Source organism: Strix aluco, chromosome 5 (genome assembly GCF_031877795.1).
Source record: "Strix aluco isolate bStrAlu1 chromosome 5, bStrAlu1.hap1, whole genome shotgun sequence".
In the NCBI taxonomy this organism is placed as follows: domain Eukaryota; kingdom Metazoa; phylum Chordata; class Aves; order Strigiformes; family Strigidae; genus Strix; species Strix aluco.
Window position 1 is genome coordinate 828,410 of NC_133935.1, and position 22,869 is coordinate 851,278.

Consider the following 22,869-nt stretch of genomic DNA (forward strand, 5'->3'; position numbering starts at 1 on the left):
ATAATAATTACTATAATGATACAAAATCAGTCCATTTGGAAGGTATAAGTACTTTGTTAAAGGATGGGAGGAAGATCACTCCACTAGCGTAACTTTAATACATAATCCTTGCGTATTAAGGAGAGAAATAAACAACAAGCAGTGGTAATAAAATAAGAGATGCTACAAGGATGATACTTTCTGCAATCTTCATAATGTTTGTTTGCATTGTGCACTCGCTTATTGATGTAAATAGCTGCTGAAAATACCAAGCCTGTATCTGTACAACACACATACTGTTTGGTTAGTTATATTACAGCTACATTCAAGGGAAGAATCACATCAATAAATAAAATAGTGTGGGTACCCATCTGACAACTTACTTTCATACTGATGTGCCGAAGATGCCAAGTGCTTAAAGAGTAATTAAAATAATGTGTTTGTTTCTGACTTCTTATATAATGACGACATCAGTAAAATTAACTACTCTAAATGATTTACTTGTAATGTAAAGTGGAGAATTATAATTACAAAATGAAACCTGCCATAAAGTTTAAAGCCAGAAGGAAGAGCAAAACAGTAAAGCTATTACAAATAAATTAAGTATAAAATTCTACTGTAAAATATTTTTATAGGGAATAAAAATGTCTCAACCATTTTATTGTGTTTATTAAAGAGAGAAGCAGCCTTATCTTCAGATCAGAAGGCTGGTTTTCATTTTTTTAGGGGAAACTTTCCTTTAGGAAGACTGAATAAATAATCACCTCATTCACATTTTTGGTATTTAATATGATCTGTTAATTCACAAACACAGGCCATGACTTCTGCAGTTAAAAAACTCAGCAATTAGACTCATCGAATGCTATGTGTCTGTTTAATGAATGCTTATGTACATTCTTTGGCATATATTAGATATTATATTAAAAAAAATCTGAAGACTAACATAGATACCAGGGTGGTGAGCAAACAGTTTTTGGGGGCAGTGTATTAGCCTATGGTCTGTGTTGAGGTATTTTAGGTACTACTGAAATGCAAACAGTAAAATGAATTGAGTGTTAGCACTGGGAAACATCTTTTGTTTATAGAGCTGGCAAATGGTAGCAAAAGTACAAACAAACAAATGTGGGTTCAGAAATACTTTTGCAAAGGAAAATGCCAAATGCGGGTTGCTTTATTTGTCAAGGCTTAGCTATTCTTTGTGAATATTCAGACAGTTCCTGGGCGCTAATGAATTTGTTCACTGGTCTTAAAAGCTGAATGTTTTGTACGGGGCTGAAAATAAGTTATTTATTAGCATCCACTTGGTACTCAACAATATGCTGTTTAAACTTCTAACCAGTACCAAATCATATTACTGGAGGGCTTAGACAATCAACTGCATGATAGAAGTTCAGCACCTAAGCAAGTAGTTGAAAATAAGCTGTCCTTAGAAAATGGCTCCTCAGAAGAGTTTAGCAATCTCTCCTGAATGATTAATACTATTGAAGAAGCGTGTGCAAATAGAAAAACCAGCTAAATCAATTGAAACATTTACCACAATCTGACCTACTCTTTCTCTTGGTACAGAAATTGTAAATAATGTTTCTGAATACCAGCAGGATTGCTTTTGCTTCCTACCAATGAATAGAATAGTAACAAAGAAAGGAAAAGTAGACATAAAAAGTGTAACAAAAGCACCTTTTATTCAGATGATTGTTACGGGTGAAATCTTAGCTCTGCTCAGTCCATGCAAGTTTTGTCATTAACTTCAGGGAGGTGAGGACTTTGCCATGTCTTTGTGTATTGTTCAAAATACCTAGATTAGTGATGTTGCAGGCAATCATAAAAAGATTTCACATAGACCTGTTAACATCTGAACTCATGGTAAACTACTTTAACCACAGAGGTTTTTTGTGCTCCTGTTCTTCTGAATTCAATCTTGCAGCTCTTCCTTGGTCCTCTGGGCAGTTTTATGTTTCTTGCTTCACTTTTTAGCACCCGTAACATGCTGACAGCCCTTTCCTAGCCCTGTCTTAGTCTGGCATCCCTGTGCTTGTGAGATGACACTGACAAGAAGGGTGGGAAATTCTGCCAGTGTTTCCAAGTCCATCAGCCGTTTCTGGAAAGTTCCTGTCTTGCTCCTTTGTGAAACCACTGAAATCTAGTGTATAAACGAACCTCTGGCAGTGTTTTTGCTCTGAGATTTTTTTTAACCTTGCTTTTCAGTTTCTCTGCAAGTTTTCATACTGGTTTAAAGAAAAACAAAAGCATTTGCACAAAAATAATCAGCAGATCTTTATTCCTCTGCTCACGCTGCAAGCAGTGCATTGGGTGTTGGTGTGACAGCTGCTGTGGGAATGTGTTACACAAGAATATGGGGATTGAGCCTTCAGAAATTATTTCCAGTAATACAACTTTGATGCATTTGTGAAACTTGACATATGTTTTTACCTATATACGGCCTCAGTGTGTGCATATCACTTCAGCGTGAAAAATCTGCATCTCATTTATTTGTGGTTTTTTTATATTGATTCCTTTTTCCCCATGAAAATTCTCTGGCCCATTGCACAGGATTTCAAAGTTACACATACCTCAGCAACCAGGAAAATGCTGTCCACATCTTCCCCGTCCCCATCCAAACTATAAGAAAAAGCATGTGTATTATGTGCTGCATGGGTTGCCATGGTAAGTCTGTTGTTTCTTCCATTCAGCTTCAGAGGAGCAACATGTGAAATGCATGCTGCTTCCCAACACCCAACTTACTGCTGTGCTGAGCTTTAAAAGATTTCTGAAGGAGAAGAAGTACCTGCTTTAAAGGCTGCCCTACCATGAAAAGTCAGAAAGTGGTATTTTAGACCAGTCCATCTCCTTATGTTGTGCCAGGGTAGTACACATCATTTAAAGCGGGTTTACTAACACGACCTGTAACTCACTTTGGGAAGTGCTGGGCAGGGAAAGCAGTAATCAGAAATTTGTTTACTGAACTGATGCTTAATCTTTTTAGCTTGAACGGCTGCAGTGACAACGAGGGTCGGCTCCTTGTCGTTTTTATCCAGCTGTCCCAGTGCATTTTGTGGGGAGCTCCATGAACTGAGCGCATTGCCCTTCACGCAGCTCGTGCCTTGCTCACTGAACCCCCCATCCACCCTCCGTACGCCTGTGTCCATGTGCTGCCTCACTGAACCCCCCATCCACCCTCCGTACGCCTCTGTCCGTGTGCTGCCTCACTGAACCCCCCATCCACCCTCCGTACGCCTCTGTCCGTGTGCTGCCTCCACTCACCCCGTGGAGCTCGCTCCACGGCAGCTCTCTCCCCTCCAAAAGGGAGGCGTTTTCACTGTGCCCTGGCTGCGCTCTTTGAGGCTGTGACCTCCCGTGCCTCATTCCCCCCATCTCTCTCTCTGTCCCCTGCCCGTGGCCCTCTGGCAGCGCACGCTCGAGCCTCCGCCCCACGCGCAGCGTTTGCAGCTGCTCCCTCTCCGGGTCCAAACGTTCCACTCTTGTCAGCCAGGTTTTACAGTTCCCAGCGTGCTTGCTGACGTATCCCACTGGCATGTACATGCTGCTGGGTACTCGCTGGGTTTGATTTGATCCCAGCTGGTTTTACTCCTTACCTCACACTTGGTTCCTTTCTGCTCAAAAACGGGCACTTCAAAAAGATGACCACCAGGTACTCGTACTAAAAGGCTGTTTCTCTACTACTGCTGTAAAAAACCCAACATCTCTTCTTCCTAAAAAGGTATAGGAAAGACAGGTACAAAACAATTTGTTCATACTCTAGTTTTGTAGTTATATTGTAGAAAATGCTAAGAACTTTCCCTATATTTATGAAGATTTTAATGTGTTAGATTTATTTCTCACTCTCACTGATCTTGCGAAGTTGTCAAAACCGCCTCAGTTTACCCACCTATAAATTTCATAGAATTCTTTGACTTAGAGAAAAGATGGTGTGATTAAAGATTATTATCTTATGTCTTTCAAGCAGTAAAATGCCTTTTGAAAATTTACCCAGTAAACAGGGGTAGTATTATTAATAGCAAAGATCTCTTAACTTTTTTTCTGAGTTTATTATATAAAAGTAAGCTCCTGAATTGAACCACAACCAGCAAGGGATAGGAATATGGATTACATACTGCAGCAGTGAACAAAACTAATTTTATTTGTCCTTTCAAAATAAATGTTTTAAAAGTAAAATAATTCATAACAGTTCTGTATATCTCTCTGATTTCTAGTGACATAAATATAACTCTTGCATCTCTGGCTTTTTGATTTTATTCCACCAGAATTCCCTAACTGGAATAGTAGATAGGCTATAGCTGCATATAGATACATTTGCTTCTATGTAATTGTAACAAAATATGGATTGAGGGTAAAAAGACCGAGTTGAAAATAAGTATTCCTCATATAGCAGAGAGGTGTTCTCTGCTTTCCTCTTCTAAATCATAAATAAGTCTCATCAAACTGGGTCAGATCTTTTCGTTTCCTCAGTTTTGAATATTGAGATTGGGCTCTGAACAATACAGCCTCACCCCTCACAGCATCTGATTTCATTTAGTATAATTAAGCCCAGAAAGTTGCCACATTTGTCCTGACAATAGTCAGGCTTGAACGTACGTTTACAGCTGTTGTCAGGAGAGTTCTTATCTTTGCATTAGCACACTGAAACATATCTCCAAAATGTGTTAATTAAATTTGCTGGCATTATATAACTTGCAGAAAAAAGTTATAATTAGAAAAAATGCATTTAAATGTATTTGCGTATCTAAAATAAATCTTCTCCCTGTGTACTGTGTAATCATATTTAAACAATGAAATGGGATAGTACTATTCCTTTGAAACTGGCGATGCCTTTGATTTATTTGTAAGTATTTGTTTCAGAGTTACTGCCATAGTTCAATCTCTTTTCCTTAATCTCTTTAAATTAATCCATCTACCCAACAAATACTGAAAATGTTGTGATGTGAACATCAAGAATTTTTACACCTCCCATTAGTGTTAGGTTTGTTTTAATAAATCCCTTCCATCAGACAGATCCAGAAGTCTCTGTAATCTTTTGTAAAGGTAAAAAATAGTATTAGAATTGCAAAGTAGATGCTAAGAAGTACACAAGTACTTTATAACCTTGTTATGGTGCATTTCCTACAGGGTTGATCCGGTGCCCCATGATGCTCCCAAACCTCCAGGATATACACGATTTGTCTGTATTTCTGATACTCACTCAAGAACTGATCCCATCCAAATGCCATATGGAGATGTGTTAATACATGCTGGTGATTTTACTGAGCTGGGACTTCCTAGTGAAGTAAAAAAATTCAACGAGTGGCTAGGTAGGTATTGAATTCTGTGTGGATTTGAAAGTAAATTTGTTTACTGATTGTATCTGCCCCTTCTGCCTCCCAGTAAAAACCATCATGCACTCAGAAATGATGAATATTAATTTGACTTTTAAATTTGAATGGCAGTGAGCAGGAATCAGATTTTTTTTCTTTTTTTTTTAACAAATATTTTTGCATTTTTCCAACTGAGCAAATAAGATTTGTGAGACTATTCATCTGTTCTGCCTTCACACTCTCAAGTGTACATTAAGCAACTTCTTGGTGTTAGCAACAATTTAAGTCAGTAGGCCTTTAATGATTTACATAAACCCTCTTACATACATTGTTATGGCTTTGCTTCCTCGCAAAAAAAGTTGTTGTGACTGAAAACATTTGTCTGTTTAACCCTGGAGGCTCATAGTTTTTTTTAATCCGAGGCTCAGCTGCACCACAGTGATGAATTCCAAACAAAGCAAAACGTGTGCCTGTGGTTGCTGTCTTGGATGTAGCAGACCAGATGTAGATGCCTTCTGTAGGCAACTGTTGGCATTGGTAACTGAAATTCTGTTCCACTGGGCAAGAGAGTGGTGATTTACATGTGCTTCTGCAATGTTTTGTATATGCAAAAAAAAAAATGACAGTGAAAATTGGAAAGCATACACTGTATCCAGACAAAAACCCTGACCGGTATTGTTCCTGCAGCAGTGCGGGTACCTTAATTTAGAATAAAAATGGATTCTGGATTCTGATACTTCATTATCCAAAAAAAAGCTGAGAAGAAATGAAGGAGTTGCAGAGAGGAAGGACACAGTTTAAGGGTAATGGATTTCAGGTTTTAGGTTGATTTTCTTTCCTATAGTTGACATTTTTGCATTTTTCCTGTCTTTTTTGCTACATATTGCAGCATTCCACACTGGGAAGGCACAAAGCAGACAGATGCATGTAGGCTGAGATGGAATATAAAAAAAAAAAAGTCAGGACTTCACAATTTAAACAAATATTTACTAGCAAATAATTATGAGCAAGGATGAGAAATATTTATTTGTGCTTGGGAACCCAATAATATGCCCCACATGGAACAGTTAGATTGTTCTGTGAGTATTAAGGTAGGGACAGCTTGTGGAAGTAACACCCTGTTAGAATGCCCTCACCTCTCTGTACCCAAATGGGACAGGTTGGTTCTAAAAAAGGAAGCAAATTTTAATCCTGTTTTGTAGGTCTACCATGTATGATAATAATACACTGGAAATAGCAAATGAAGATTATACAAACCATATGGTCATCCCCTCTAAATAATACCCATTTTATTTATCTGCTGGTGTGGGAAGAGAAGTGCTTTGGGATATTGCTAGCGAGCAAGGATGGGGGCTACACACATCACTTGCTGCACAGTTTTGGTCTCCCTGGTTCTCCATCTGCCTCCCTCTCACAGCTGTGCGGTGTTCTGAAGAAGTCCTTAAGCTGAAATCCTCTCAGTATGGTAGGGAGGTTTCCCAAGGCATTTCTGTGATGGTCTCTTCATTATTTTTATTCCAAACGAAGGCTTAATTTTCTGACTTCTCAGGCATGCTTCCAATTTCATGGTAGTGTGTGGTTTGGGAAAAGGTGATCTTGGTGGTTTAAGCTACACTTTTGCAAGAGCATCTTTGAGATATGCAAATTTATCAAGTTAAAGATATTTTTTTTTTTTTTCCTAGTTTCCTGGCAATTTGAAAAAAAGGAAAATCCAACTTAATTTTTTAATGCATTCTGGAAAATCAAATAGAAAAATAATATGGCATTGCTACATGGGTTTCATTCAGCTAGCTTTTAAAGTTTTGTTCCAGTTTGAAATGGTAATCTTCTTTTTAAATTACAGTCAGATTTCAAAATGGAACCTTTAGCTTGTTTTGAAAGGTTTGTTTTTTGTTTGTTTAAATGAACAATTTATCAACTCTTGAATATCTTGAGTGTTTGCAAAATCTATAGGAGATGGTAGAATGGTTAAAAGAGTTCTCTTTGAAAAGAAGAAATGTCAGGTTTTTGCTGGTTGTCCGTGGTGTTGTGAAGGGGACTAGCTTCCAGCAGTTTTGGTTTTTCTAGACAGCTGTTGCCAGTACCTGCCATGATTTTGCAGCTCCCACAGATTACCCAACGGTCTCCTTCTTCCTCGTCTTAACATTTCACTAGTTTCTTGAGAGAGTAATTGACAGGCTCTGGCACGGACTTTGACCTCCACCGTCGTTCTTACGCTGCCGCAGAATCTCCCTGTCTGTTCCTCCATCCCGTAGCACAGGGCTCGCCTCCCCGCTTCGTGATTTTGTTCTGTGTCCAATCTGTCTTCTGCCATCATTAGACTATAGCTTTGTTTGTGACTTGGAGTAAACACCAGACTATTTGTTTGTTGCCCCTTCCCGTGATCTCGACTTCCTCCCTGCTCCTGCTCTTGCGCTGATCTTTATGTGCAGCGCTGATTCCCACCTTTCAGCCGTCGGTGCCGCCGTAGCCCCTGGGCTCTGTGCCGCTCCCATCTATCAGCCTATTTCATCTTTTCAGAGGCCCTTCAGCAAGTTCAGATTTTATCTTTCTGCTCTACATAAAATTTCTGTGCCTGTCTGATGCAAGTGTATTTTACATTACCATCATTAACTTCCATGGACCTTATGGTTATATTGAGCACATGCTCAAGTGTTGTGCTAATAGAGGCACGTTGGCTTGCTGAGTCATACCCTAAAATATGTTCTCTCTTTTTTAGGCTAACTGTATGTGGGTACACAGGAAGGCCTGTACCAGCTCTGATAATATGTCTCTCTTGCCCAGCGTCGTCTTTGACTGTGGCTAGCAGCCAAGATGCTCTGCTTTGTCTGCCCCTTAGGCACCCAGTTTTAGACTTTTTATCCTTTGACCCCTACAGCCCTCCATTTCATTTCACCTCGTTCTTTTTAGTAATTAGTTGTTTTCTTTCAATTTTCTTTTCCTCAAAGCCCCCTCCCCCCTTCCCAGGGAGGGATTTGAGGTTTTACTAGGGCGAGGTTGATGCCTAACTCTATGGAGGAGAGTAAATGCTGGTAATAACTGGGTGTGCATATTTTCTCAGCTTTCTCTGGTAGGCAGTCCAAGGACTTCTTGAGCCACAACATTACTTTATATTTAATATATAGATTTTTCTTCTCTCAAGTTTTTTAATTGCCTCTCTACAAATTTTGAGTGCTCACACAATCTCGCATCAGAGTTCCACAGTGTGATGTGGATTTTGTTAAGAACTTTCCTTATTTTGAACCTGTCGCCTACTAGTTCCATTCGGTGTTTCCTAATACTGGAAGAGGCAAGTGAACAGTTTCATTCTTCATTCTGCTTAAGAATTTATAGGCTCTTCCCCTGTCTGCCCTTAAGATATTTTTCAGGCTGAAGACTGTTTAGAAGTCCTTAAATGCCTTTGATCATCTGTGTCACTCTTTGTACCTCTTTGTCTCTATCCCTTTAAAAATGGTGAGACCAGAACCACACATGATCTGAGCACACCACAGGTTTATCCCCTGGCATAATGAAATTTCCTAGTTTGTTCTCGTTTCCTTTCTAGTATTGTGGATTATTCTGTTTTCATTTTTGACTGTGACTGAACAATGAGATGGCATTTTCATAAAATCATTTATTATAACTATGAACTCTTTCCTGAATGGTAATGTCTAGTTCAGAACCCATCAGTGTGTATCTATAGTCGGTATATTTTTTTCCAGTACTTGAATTATTCTGCATAAATTTATATTCAGTTTCATCTGTCCTCTTATTGCCCAGTCATGCAGTATCATAATGTGCTTTTGCAAGTCAGATTTCTATTTTGCTACCCTTATTCAGGGTAGCTTAGAAAAAGAAGGGGAAAAAGGGATGAATACTCAGTTTACCAAGCTTCCCAGTGGTGCCAACCTGTCCATTTCCTTCTATTCCTTTCCTGAATTGACCTTTCTCCTGTTTTTATGTTTCATATTTTCATTTTTTTACCTAGTTTCTTCTCTATTTTTCTTCCAAATTTGAAAATCCAGTTTTGGAGAATCAGGAAAAACAAAGTACAAAATACGTATTCTGGAAGGCCGTGAGGCCAGTGAAACCTTCTAATGCTATTGCAAGGATGCATGGTATGACAGCTTTGAACATATGCTAATTTTCCAGTACATCCAGGAGATTTTAATGACATCACTTGAAATAGCTGAAAATAGTTCAGGGGAATTGTTTCTAGATGCATGGACCTGTTGGAGCGGGTCCAGAGGAGGCCACGGAAACAATCAGAGGGCTGGAACACCTCTGCTGTGAAGACAGCCTGGGAGCCTTGGGGGTGTTCAACCTGGAGAAGAGCAGGCTCCAGGGAGACCTTCCTGTGGCCTTGCAATATGTAAAGGTGGCTGATAAGAAAGATGAAGACTTTTTACCAGGGCCTGTAGTGACAGGTCACGGGAGAGCAGTTTTAAACTGAAGGAGGGTAGATTTAGCTTGGATATAAGGAAATAATTTTTTTACAGTGAGGGTGGCGAGACACTGGAACAGGTTGCCCAGAGAGGTTGTGGTTGTCCCATCACTGAAAATGTTCGTAGTCAGGTTGGGTGGGGCTTTGAGCAACCGGGTCTAGTAAAAAATGTCCCTGCCCCTGGGAGGGGGGTCAGACTAGACAAGCCTTTAAAGGTCCCTTCCAACCCAAACTATTCTATGATTCTGGGTAAGCGAGGCTAGATAAGGTAGATTGCATCATAAGATATATCAAGCTTACTATGTACTGTAGCTATCCTTGTCCTCAGCTTTTTAATTATTTTTGGTTTTGTTATGTGTTCCCTACCTGCATATAAATCAAATGTGTAGGACAAAGACCTGTGTCCTGCTTTAGTGCATTCATCAAATAACGACTCCAAATCCATCTCTATTTTTTATCTCCTATATTGTTGGCACTGGAAATTTCCTGCTTGGCTCACTTGCTCTTGTAATTCCCTTTGCTCAAGTCTGTAATATCATTTCCAAATCGTGTATGCTCCAGGACCCACTGTCACTTGAGCTTGTGGGTTACTTCCCTGGAAATTTAACTAAATAGCTGATCTGTGATATAAGCTGCAACACATGCTTCCATACTCTCTCTTGAGAATTATCTTCTGTGCATGGATTAGAAAGGTTACTTAAGCTAACACATTTTACAATATCTGTTGTTTCAGTGTGTTTGCTTGAGATTTTCCAATGTCAAAGACAGTCTTCCTAGTTGAAATTCAAGTTCAAGCTAAAGTTGAAATAAAAAAACAGAAGGTTGCTTTGCATTGTAGTGGAAAACAATAATTAGCTCTTCAGAACATTTTCCTGAAAATGTTAATCTTACTTGCATGTCGTACACACATACAAAAAATGGGTTAAATTATTTGACATGCACTTCAGAAATTGGCCTGGGCAGATTCAGCTCAAAAGATAACATTATTATTTCAGACTAAAAAGTATTTCAGAATGAAGATTCCTTCCCAGCTATAGTAACTATCACTACTAGAATCACCTGTTTCTAGTATTAGATTGTAGAACAAAATCAGCTAATTTTGGTCAGACATATCCCTACTTTTAAGTTCTTGATAGAAAAGATCTCCAGAAAAACCTGAAACAGTAGGCTTAGCTTTACTTCTGCTTTACTGTTCAATCTTGCAAAACGATGGTAGTTATTTTTCTTCCTCTCTTAACAGGTATTTTATATTTTTAGGTTCAATAATACATTTAAAACAGATTAAAATTGTGTTGAAGAAGAAAGAAAATCAGCTTCAGAGCAGCAAAAGAAATTAGAATTTATAAATTGTAGTCATGCCATTTTGACCATCGGTAATTACACTATTTTTATGTTAATGTAGAAACCCCTTGAAAGAAGTATTTAAGCACTAATTATCTATTTACAAAAGAATGGCTTTGGAAATGCAGTGAAAAACACTGAGCTGTGTAGGGATTTAGAACAGATGTCATTTTTAAAAGACTGGGCATACTAAAAAAAGTGTTGGTTTATATTGCATTTCTGAAATGTGTGATGGCTCAGATCTGTCTGTACATCTAAGGCTCAGACAGTACAGCACAGGGAAGCACACTGCAACACGCCCTTCCAGTATTTCTCCAGCTCTGGGGAGTTGGTATGTCCTGAAGACTTCTGAACGTGAAACTGCCTGCTGGGACTCTCGGGGAACGTCCCTGTATTGGGAAGATGACCCAGAGCAGCTGTTTCCCGGGGACGCCTCCTGTGCTAGCAGTGAGAAGCTGTAGAAGCTCTGGCAGTGGTAGGTGCTAAAGGATTTTTTGTTCCTTCCTTCCTTCCAAACACACATATGCTTTTGGGGGATTTCTTGCACCTTGTACTAATACCGAGGTTGCTTCTTGCCACCGATGGAGTGCAAAGTAGCCAGACCTCAAGATTCTGAGTCTCTGGGTTGACTCACCTAAAAGTGTCTTGTGATTTTCACAAATCTTGAGATCCCAGGCCCCCAAAATAAGCGTGTGAGTAAGAATACCCAGCCTTCTTCCAGAGTAGCACACAAATGTGGCTTTAGGGAGACACTGTGGCCCAGAAGTGCGGAGAGCAACCAGGGAACTCAGAGATCTGGAACAGATTCTGTGAACTGTCATTGCCTCTGGAGATGTTTGAAAGAGCCTGAGGAAGACAGGCAACCAAATTCTGGTTAGTCCTCTTCAGATTTGACAGCCTCTTTATTGTTCCCCCGTGTAAAATTGTGAAAATGATGCTTGATCCACCTACCACATGAATGTGTTGGGAGGATTAATTATTCTCAGTACAGCACTTTGAACACCTATTGCAAAGCCCTACACACAAACATTAAACACCGTTATTAGTGCCGTGCATCTCGTATGGTGACATGACACACAGCTCTTCGTAGTCTTCTCTTCCAGAAGATGACAGCTGGGAGATACTGAAACCACCTTGGTGGGATCTGAAGATCTGGGTAGGAATCTGTATCAGCATGCAGAGAGATCCATGTAGGAAGTCTACAATATTTTTAATTGCTACTTTTTAACACAGTTCTCTATCTCCTTTGCTTTCATTGTCCCTAGATACATGTTGCAAACCAAAATTAGAATATTCTAAAGGGCAGAAAAGCTGTTGCAGAAATTTATCTCCTCAGAAAGGTACATTATTTAAGACTATAACTATTCCAGGAAGTAAAAAAGAAAAAATATCTATGAAAATGGACCCTGTGGCTTACGTAGCTGGGGGTTCTCAAACCATCGATTGCCACCATCTAAGGGGATGTATGAAAGGAAGGTTCAGTCTAGGCAAACCTTGCAGTCGTACAATTTTCCAGGCGTCTGTTACTGACCACTAGTGGACAGGAGGTACAGATCTACGTAATCTTTGGGCTTGGCTCACTACAGCTACTCTAATGGCCTAGTTTGCAGCATGCCTTGGGTTGGTTCTGCATAATTATAGGGTAATTAAATAAACCAGGGTAAAAGGAAGCCACTTTTCCTTTAGAAGTAATTTTTGCCAATTATTGTACCTGTGTGTGGGTGTGTATAAAACACAGTATATCAAAGAGCCTAAGTTGGACTATTATCAGATATTTTTTAGTTTGATTTGCCTTCATCTATATATTTTAAGAAATCCTGTTTTGCAAATGTGAGCAGTATTGTATGTGTTTGCTGTTTTAGTGTTTGATATAATTACTGCCTTTTACAATGCAAGAATGTCTCGAGCTAGCAGGTTACAGATGACTTAAGAGGGAGTGTTCATTTACAATGTTATTCCAGATTACACACCATACAAAAAGTATGTTAATGTGAATTTCCCAGACATCAGCCCCACTGTTTAAACACAGAACTGTCAAAGAGATGGTAAAAAGCAATCTGAGACAGTTATGCAGTCTTTTTACTATATCACTCACTGCTGTATTCTGAAAGGTTGAAATGAGAGGGAAAAAGCATTAAGTGGGCACTTATATGATTGTCACTGCTTTTAATGAATACTAAAAATTCTGCTCAGTACAATACCAGAAGAGAAGCAAAGCACATCTGCTTGTACAAGTTTGCATTTATCTTGGTGAAGTTGCAAGTTGATGACAATTGTGAGCTGCAACGGAGGTCACCGGTTGATAAAGATGTTGAACCTCTTACTACAAGAGGAGCCTGGAGTATAAACATCATGCATTTGCTTTTGAATTATTTGCAGCGTTGATCTAATTTAGGGAGAAAACTTTCGGATAGAATGGGACAAACCTTTAAGCACACAGAATTCTACTGTGAACAAACTCAGATGCAGAGAAATAGCAAACAAAGGCACCCTGTTCCGTGCTCTGCATTATGCAGTTTGTAGTTCAAGTAATGGTTCCCCAGCATTTCAAGTTATTTTGTAAAAATTATGTTCACCATAAAAAGGACCTACTGTAGTTTAGAAGTTAAGAATTGCTGTAATAATTTTGTAATTGGTACATAAACATGCAAAAAATTACAAGTTCAGTTGATTTTCTTAATTAGTAATCTACAGTAATGAAAGGAAGAAACAAAGATGTTACTAGCTAAACAATATATATATTCTTATACATGTTATATTGCCAGAACTACTATCAAATTCTTATACTAAGCAAACAAAGACTAAGAAGCTTTCTGAGGAGGGCTTGCCTTAACTGACAAAAACTCCCTGCATGTAGCTAAGAAGTTAGTAAGATGATAATACCATCTGGCTATATATAAGATAAGTATGACATCCTAGGCTTTTTGATAGTAAAATAATCTCAAAGAATAATAAATTACATTGATTTAGGAGATTTAGGGCAGAATTTTTTGTGTGATGAGTTGTTCTGGGAGCAGAACCACTGCTGCCTGACTTCTTGGATTTTGTCTCGTAGACCTTCTGTGGGTTCTTTGGTGTCTCATAAGAGGAGACCTAAGGGGTCTCATTCCTCTGAAGGCTCTCCTTCAGACCGGGCATTAGTCTGCTTAGACACTTACTTTCAGGAAGCTCAGAGGGAACATAATTGTCTTTGAGGCCTTTACTCCTCTGCTGAATATAATAAATGACTTTTGAATCTGTTGGGCATTTTCAGAGGGATATTGAGAGACAAGCCTACAGAAGTCTAAAGCATCATAGTTCTGCAAGTTTTGATTCTGTAAGAAAAAGATACCCTTTGCTAAACCTGCTAAATTAAGTGCAAGATAATGTGTCTCCACCGTTTTTCTGCATACAGGGGGAGATTAAAAAAAGCAAAGGAGAGGGGAAAATGAGGCAGGAATGATGTAGCAGAGAGGGAAAGGAAGGGAAAAATCTCTCATCCCATGTTAAGATAGAGACTGAAAGAGTGGATGGTGGCTCGGAGCCCCACTCCAAACTGGCAGAAGGCAAAAATTGGATGTGGCCTGAATGAGAAAGCCCTCAAGCCTGGGACTGAACTGGAGCCAGTGTGTTTCTGACAGCATTTTGATGTGTAAATGATTCTGTTGATTCCAAATCCAGATAGGATGAAGTGGCTAGAGGTTGATTATGAAGGAAAGTAATTTTAATTTCTTGCAAGTTATACATTATGGGAGGGAAAAAAAACCTTATTTTAGAAAAAAAATGGTGAAATTTTGCTTAGAAATGAAATTTTTATTCACCCCAAAATATTTTAAACTGGCATTTTGCTTCATTTTGTTTCCTTGGTAATGTCAGAATCACTACATGAATTTCCAAATATATCCCATTCCATCCAAGTGGTATTTTAATAATTTTAATACAGAAAACTGTTTAGTTAAAATTTTTCCAATCCATTCTAGTTGTAGTTCGTCTCCAGGTTATAGGGCTGTTTTAGCAGAAGCTTCTCAGGTGCCAAGAACAGTGGGATCCCTGGTCTTTGGGCAAAGCCGCTTCTCTTGTTTTGGCTAGTCAAAACAAGAGATCAGGAAGAAAATGTAACTTCCCCCCAGATTCATAACTTTTCCTTCTTTTTGGTTTGAAAATACATCTTTGACTCCCACAGCATATGTTCTTGCATGTGTTTCTTGGCACTCCTGAAGGGCAGATTTATTTCTTACATGCTTGCTGCCTTAATTTTACTGGGGAATGAATTTTGTCCTGGATATGTGTGCAGAATTCCTGTGACAGCCATAAATTTTCTTTAATATCTTTGTATACGTAGAGCTTCTGTATTAATACCAAGTTTGCTACCTGCCCACCAGCAAAACCATATGCTAGCATCAAATGTTAATTGGCTATCAGTTGGGTATTTAGTCCTACTCATCTGCTAAATGGATAGTACGAGAAACTTATACCAAAGTTAATGGAACATACTCTCTAGTCCTGTTAAATTGCTTGTCTACCATAGATTTGTTCCATTAGAATCACAACACGAAATGAGTTTTTAATTTCTTTCAGCATTGCAGGCTCTTTACAATTCTTGTTTGTTTTCCAGTGTAGACTCAACCTAGAATCACACGGGATGGAGGGGACTCTGGAGGTCATTGAGTCCAACCTCCTGTTCAGAGCAGGCCTGGTTGGAGCAGGCTGCTCAGAACCTTGTCCAGTTGAAGTTTTAGTATCTCCAAGAGTGGAGACTTCGCAGCTGCTGTGGGTACCTATTCCACTTTTTGACCATCCTTATGGTAAAACTCTTTCCTTATATCATGTTCCCACTTGTGTCTGTTGCCTCTTGTATCTGCGTGCACCTCTGAGAAGAACCTAGCTATGCCTTCTCTTTACCCTGACATCAGGTAGCCGCAGATGGCAGCGAGTTCTTCCCTTCATCTTCTCCACGCTCAACAGACTCTGGTCTCAGCCTCTCCCTGTATGCCACATTCCTCAACCATCTTGGCAGCCCTGTGCTGGACTTGCTTCAGTTTGTCCTTTTACTGAGGAACCCAGAACTGGACGCCACACTTCAGACGTGGTCTCACAAGTGCTCAACAGAGGAGAAAGATCACTTTGTTCAGCTGATTTCAGTGTTACTAATATAGGCCAGGGTGCGGTTGGCTGTCTTTGCCAAAGACACACTGCTGAGTCTTGTTGAATGAAGTTACTCCATCCGAGGTGGAGGACATTTGCTTTTGATGAAGTTTATAAGGCTTCTGTCAGCCCATTTTTCCAGCCTTTGGAGGTTTCTCTGAAGAGCAGACATGCCCTCCAGAGTGGGTTGGCAGATCCCCACTCCTAATTTGGTGGTGTTTGTAAACCCGAGGAAAGTGCAGCCCATCGGATCATCCAGCCTGTTGGTAAAGAAGGGAAGCAGTGCTGGCCCCAGCATCTCTAGCTGAGGGACACCTCTGGTGACTGACTGCCAGATGGACTTGGCACCACTGATTGTGGCCCTTTGAGCCCAGTATTCCAGGTGGTACTCGACCCACCTTATCATCCATCCTTATCTCACCAATTTGGCTATAAGGATGCTATGGGAGATTGGGTCAAAGACTAAAACCAAGGTGAATGACATCCAGTGCTTTCCCTCACCCACAGAGCCAGTCATCTCCTCGTAGAAGGCAGTTGGGTTAGTCAGGTATGGTTTACCCATGTTAAATCAATGATGGCTGTTCCCAGTCACTTTCCTGACCTTCACGTGCTTGGAAAATTGCCCTGTGGGGGATTTGTTCCATGATTTTCTCAGGTCTGATGTGAGGCTTGATGGCCTGTAGTTCCCCAGACTCCCCTTCTTGCCTTTCTTGAGGATAGGTGGGACATTTGCCTTTTTCCAGCCATTGGGAACTTTTCCAATCCCTCTGCCTTTTCAAAGGTGATTGGTAGACGGGCAATAGGCACGTGCCCATCCACTGCAGCATGCCAGTCAGGTGAGCTATCCCACCACGTCTCCATAATCTCAGAGATGTCACAGCTCTGCACTATGCCAGGACTTCTTCCTTCTGGTTGTACCCCATGCCGTGTGTGCGTGCGAGGCCGCTTTTACAAGGGTAGCGCAAGAGCCTTCGCCATCCTGTTGTCCCTCAGCTGCTCCCCGACTGCCTCCCTGCCTTCACTTCACAGCATGACAACCCTTCCTCAACACACTGAACTGAGAACTCTTCCCACTGTATCAGTGAACCTGCTGGCAGAGGCAGCCTTGCCCCGGTTTGCCCGGGCCGTGCCATCCCTACGTGGCAGTCCTTGTTCTTCAGAAAGGGTCCTGTGGTCATCGGGGCTGGAGCCCTGCTTGCAGCACCAGCCACACAGCGTCCTGTTGCCTGTGGGATGCAGGGACCTCCCTTGCTGGGAGGATTGAGGAGGTACCACCAGGGTTGCATCCCCCTCAAGCATTACCTCAGGGCTGTCGGTCACCCTTGGCACGCTCAAGGTCGCTGTAGTGGTACCATTGGTGCCCACACAGATGAGCAGTCCAGGAGCTTAATGTTTAGCATATGGCTATTTTAGAAAAGGAGAAGAAGAAGAAAACAAAAAAAAGGAAAACAGCTTAGCAAATGAAAATGTTAGCCAGTGCCTTTACTAAGGCTTGTTTTCATGGAGTTTGTAAATGGAAGACGAAAGGAACCCGCTGCATTGAGTACGTTGTAGCTGCTGCTGTCTTTGGTAGGAATCCTTCTTAGCAAAATGCAATTATTAGAAGAAGCCATGAAAACCTGCATGAGTGGGAATTCAGCTTTCTCAGCTCCGTTTGGTTAACAAGGGACAGGAAATACGCCTGGTGTCTTTTCTACCCACTAGCAGGTGTGGGAGTAAACTGGTCAGCCTGGAAGTGTTTGAATTATCTCTGATGGAGAGCTGGTGGCACACAAAATAATAGATGGAGAAGTGGTTGTTCTAAAGCTATGGACACATGTAGAAACAGCTCTAGATCTGCTATTAGGCTGTGTGGCCTTGGGGAGGTCTTGGTCCAAGGCTACAAATTGTGCCGAGGGAGGGAAGAACATAATGGAATAAGAAAGTATAAAAAAAGGAAAAGTAAGAAGTTGTAGGTCAGAAGTTGGAAGGTGTGCCTGCTTTAAGGTAGTTTTCAGATAAATATTGGTCAGATATTGCAAATGTTTGGTGGATGCTGATGCTGTAAATGCACTTGAAACATTCAGCATTTCTCAGGACTGTGCTGACACACCCCTGATTGTGGCCTTGCTGCAGTAAGGTGGTGTCGGTCCCTCTGAGGTCAGGGGTAGCAGGATGATGCTTTAGTGCAAAGGTGTTTTCCATTTGGTGTCCATTTCTGCGTGCGGACTAGAGTGTGGATCCACTGCAAGCAGGGAAGGTGGGAAATGTGTAATCAGTGTTGTGGTCTGATAGCTGAGGGTCTTCATCTGCAGCCGCTCCACTGGGGTCTCTCACGTAGAGTTCGTGACAGCGGTGCCCAGTCAAGAACAAGCTTGCAAGGATTTGTACCTAAGGTTGACTTTGCACTTTGAGAGCACTTGCTCTAAAAAGTGAAGCATGTTCTGAGGTCTTCCAAGGAACAAAGTTTAAACAAAATATTGTTAAATTTATCTGCAAGCAGAAAAAAAATAGCTGTTAGATAAAAAATTAAGATATAAAGGGTAGAGAGGCCTTGAGGAGACAAAGAGAGGGAAATAGGTTTAGCAAGCTGCCGCCTGGTATGGAATGAAAGAAGAAAACCTGAGCTGCAAACTCATCAAAAACACAGTTGCTAATTGAAAAGCTGACAGACCTGTAACTACAGCAGCGCTTCTGGCCGCCACTATAATAAATGTAACTGTACATTTAGAGTAATTTGCTAATTTGCCTAAGTAACACCCACAGACAGCAACATGACATAAATACATTAGTGGAAGCAACAACTATAACCAGCTCGCACAGGTTCTTGGCTGCTAGATGGATGGATCAGATGAGCTGGAAAAGATTTACAAAACAGAATACAAATGGAATTGTTAACAATATTGCAGTATACGGGATTTCTTTATTTTCCTGTTTCCCAAGAATGCTTTAAGGCCTGTAGATGCCCATACATACTGTAGATGTAAGTAACGTTTTAACTTTGTGTGTATGTGTGCACACACGCGGAAGACTTGTGGAGGGTGAGTACACATCTGCAAAATGCGAAGCATTTCTGAAGCAAAAATGACAAAATTTACATGTCGAGTAGTCTTTCAGGTCAGTAATTGAATCTCCAACATTCAAGGTGTAATTATAAACACCTGAAAAGAGTTCCTGTTAATAAATATTCTAAAGGCCCATGTGTATTGGGTCCACAGGAAAGACTGGAACCTGTACAATCAACTTTACTAATACAGCTGTTACAAGTGTCCGAAACTTACACTTCAGTTACCCAGATCTTTTCGTTTGGCAAATAATGAGTTCAGCCATGTGGCATCTCCTCTGGGCTAGCCCTGTTCTCTCTCTTCTGTTTCTGTAACTCTGAATCACGCTGTTGCATTTTATTCTGAAGTCCTACTCGTGCCAACTTTTGCCACTGCATACGGACTGGTGTTCTACATTCCCTAAATATCCTTCTCTAGGTTAGTCTTGGGGTCATCACTAAAGGTTTCTACGTTATCAACAATACATTTTTAAAATAAAAAATGACAAGACTGCTGCCATGCAAGGTGGGTCTCATTTTCAGCAAAATATTTCTTTCTGATCCCAATCTCCTGTTCTGTCTTCATCCTGATGTAAATTAATAGTGCAGAAGCAAAGCCAATGAATGCAGCTTTACGCAGTTTCTGTCTTTGTTTCCTCTCGGATATACTTAGAAGGTTTCTGTTGAGCTTTTTGAGAGAGGTGGTGCGTGCTCGCAAGGGCAGAATCCAGTTGATAACCAAACACGGAGTCAGGTGGAAAGTTGCTGCTGCAGTGCTGCTCTCAGGAAGAACCCACGTGTGTGGGCATATATATTCTTGCCTTCAGCAGGAGGTTGTTGTAAGGTTTTTCACTAAATACGGGTTGTAAAATATTCTTGAACATGAGTCACTTTAAATTATAGTCCATGGATCTAAGGAAGTCACTGAGCAAATGGAGCAGGAAAAAACATGGGATAGAGGCAAACTGCGAGACTTTTCTGTGGGATGTGGAGTTTTGACAGCTAAACCCAATCCCTGTCTTGCTTGAAGGCTTGATCTTAATGTCAGGGCAAAGCGGGCAGCAGACCCCTCTGGCTGACCCAAGAGCCGAGTCTGTAAGACCTCCTCAGTACAAGCTGCTAAAGACCACAGCTCTGGGAGAAGAGAGCCGACGTTAGCTCATGGAGCGTTACGGCCGATCTTCTTTGAACCCTAATTTCTGTCAGAGGGCTACCATCACTGTCACAGTAAGTGATACTTGCAGCACAAATGGCAATTAACTAGAAGTAAATAGCAGAGCAGAAGTCTGCAGACTGGTTTTTAAGGTTGATGAGTTGAAAGTAGTTTCAACACATTAACGCTAAGCGTGCTAAATCCTAGCGTGCCCTGAAAAAGACAGTAATGTCATTTACCTGGAATCACCAGGAATTACAGTAACACGTCGCAGGGATGTGCTTGATGGTTTCAAATATGTGAGCATATTATAGGAACTGATAATAGTTTGTGAGTTTGTCTGTTTTCTTTTATCACATTTTCCATAAAACAAGTAATTTGTTTGTTTTTCACTGTTTTAGGTAGCCTGCCCTATGAATACAAGATTGTGATAGCAGGAAATCATGAATTGACCTTTGACCAGGAATTCATGGCTGACTTAATCAAGCAGGACTTTTACTATTTCCCCTCTGTTTCTAAGCTGAAGCCAGAGAGCTATGAAAATGTACAGTCTCTTCTAACAAACTGCATCTATCTTCAAGACTCTGAAGTGACGGTGAGGGGATTCAGAATATATGGCTCCCCTTGGTAAGCAGGTTTTTAAGCATACATAAAAAAAATACTGTTGATTGCTATCACATCAGCCATTTCGTATGCATCAGCTATATTTGGATTGCTGTGCTAGGAAGAAAAGTAATACTCAGTTTGGTAAAGTTTTTATATTTTCTTGTGAATCATTCCTGTGACAAAGTAATGTACTTGTACTATGGGTATTGTTAACCAAATAACGATGGGGAAGATAGCGTGCTTTTTAAACTCTCAGCCAGGAGCAGTTCTCTAACATAGTCCATGCAGGGGGCTTTTGTGTCATAAAAGATGTTTTCTGTACTTAGTGAGTTTATGTGGTTACAGGTTAATTTTATTGCAAGGGTACGTTCTTCTGACAATTTCCATCCTACAGATAATATTTGAGTCATTTAACGCAGCAAGCTTCTTTCGGTATTTGTTTAGGATTGTTTTTTTTACATATCTCTCAGAATCTTACTTTCTTTTACACAGTAATAGCTTTCCTCCAGGTATAGTTGAGCTTCTAAACTGAAGTCAGCAAATCAGTGGCAACCTGGTATTTCATGGATTTTGCTCTACTGCACAGAGTGAACACTTAGAACTCCTTGACAGTCTTGGAGACAGAGGGGCTTTGGCTTCCTGACCTCCACCTTGGACCTCGTATGTGCTGCTTCTGTGCCTCTTACTTATGTTACATTACTGCTATGTTATTTCTGCTAACAGGACTGTAAATTGGGTCTTTTATGAGCATTCAGTATACATTTAAAATAAGTAAAAATATTTTTTAAAAGGCAGGTTTTTCAGGGAATCTGTTATTCTTCCTTTTAAGATCACATCAGGCTGGAATGTAGCAAACAAGTTGTCAAACCTGATGCATATACCCCAATGTGAATTTTCAGTGTGAATAAACTGTGAAATCTCTTGGATTTTTTTTTTAATGAAAATTGGCATTTTCCCATTTGGTTACTTGAGATGGGTGTTAATTTTCTCTGAGCTTATTATTCTACATTTGTCTACATTAAATCGCTTCCCTCTTAAATGCACCCTTCTCTCTCTCCCTCTTAAATCTCCAGATCTTTCTGGGTTTTTTTCAACCTACCCACCTGCTGTGTTGTAGTTCATCTTCCTCTCGTGTCTACTTTGTATTCAATCAATGTACAATTTACTTTATTTTCCAAATTATTAGGGAAGATATTAGATGGTATCAGTCCCAATATTAACTTCTGAGAAATGCCACTTGGCATCTCTTCCCATTTTGATGTTCAACTGTAAATACTGTAATTATGCTCTGTTTACAATATGTCTGGCAACTTCATATCTTCATTGCAATATTCGTAACCAGGCACCATATTTCCAGTGTCAGTAATAATTTTCCAGGCAGTAAAGTTCCAAGAGTCTCATTAAAGTCTAGATAAATTAAATTAAAGCAAAACACTATCTATAAAGTAGCACAAAGTGGAGGCTAAAGGAAACCATTTGAACTTTCTGTGTATGATTAGATCTGTAAAAATCTGTTGAGAAAACTTTTGTCCACCCACTAACCCATAAATAATGTTTCTGTAAAATCAGATCTGCTGCATTCCCTTTGTGCGCTAATCCTGTCATTTTGCACAAGTTGTCTAAGCTATCTGGCATGACCTATTCTGCATGAGAAAAGATTGATTTACATCTTCTATGCATCTCCAGGTTATATCTCAACTTCCACACTACATGTTTCACAGTGTTGCTAACTCATCTCCCACCCCCTTATGGTCCAGGAAGATGAGTGTTGTAAGGTCCTTCGAAGATCTTTGCTTACTCCATATGGGAGAAAGTCTTGATGAAAGTCTTCCAGCCAAACTGGGTTTCTGCTTGTCATTATGCAATGCTGAATGAAGTTTCCATGCTGATGGGTGTCATGTCCAGTGGAAGC

At 40.3% G+C, this 22,869-nt stretch overlaps 1 protein-coding gene across 3 annotated transcripts in view; it reads left to right on the forward strand.

Moving 5' to 3' along the window:
* The window catches only part of MPPED1 (metallophosphoesterase domain containing 1), a 64,960-nt gene that overhangs the window by 14,698 nt on the left and 27,393 nt on the right, over positions 1-22,869 (forward strand). For 2 of the 3 annotated variants that reach the window (XM_074825577.1, XM_074825580.1), the window contains exons 3-4: positions 5,104-5,285; positions 20,753-20,978. In XM_074825577.1, coding sequence (XP_074681678.1) covers positions 5,104-5,285; positions 20,753-20,978 — 408 coding nt within the window. Of the gene's footprint in view, positions 1-5,103; positions 5,286-20,752; positions 20,979-21,449; positions 21,525-22,869 lie in introns of those variants that run through there. The other variant, XM_074825579.1, reaches the window with a different exon arrangement.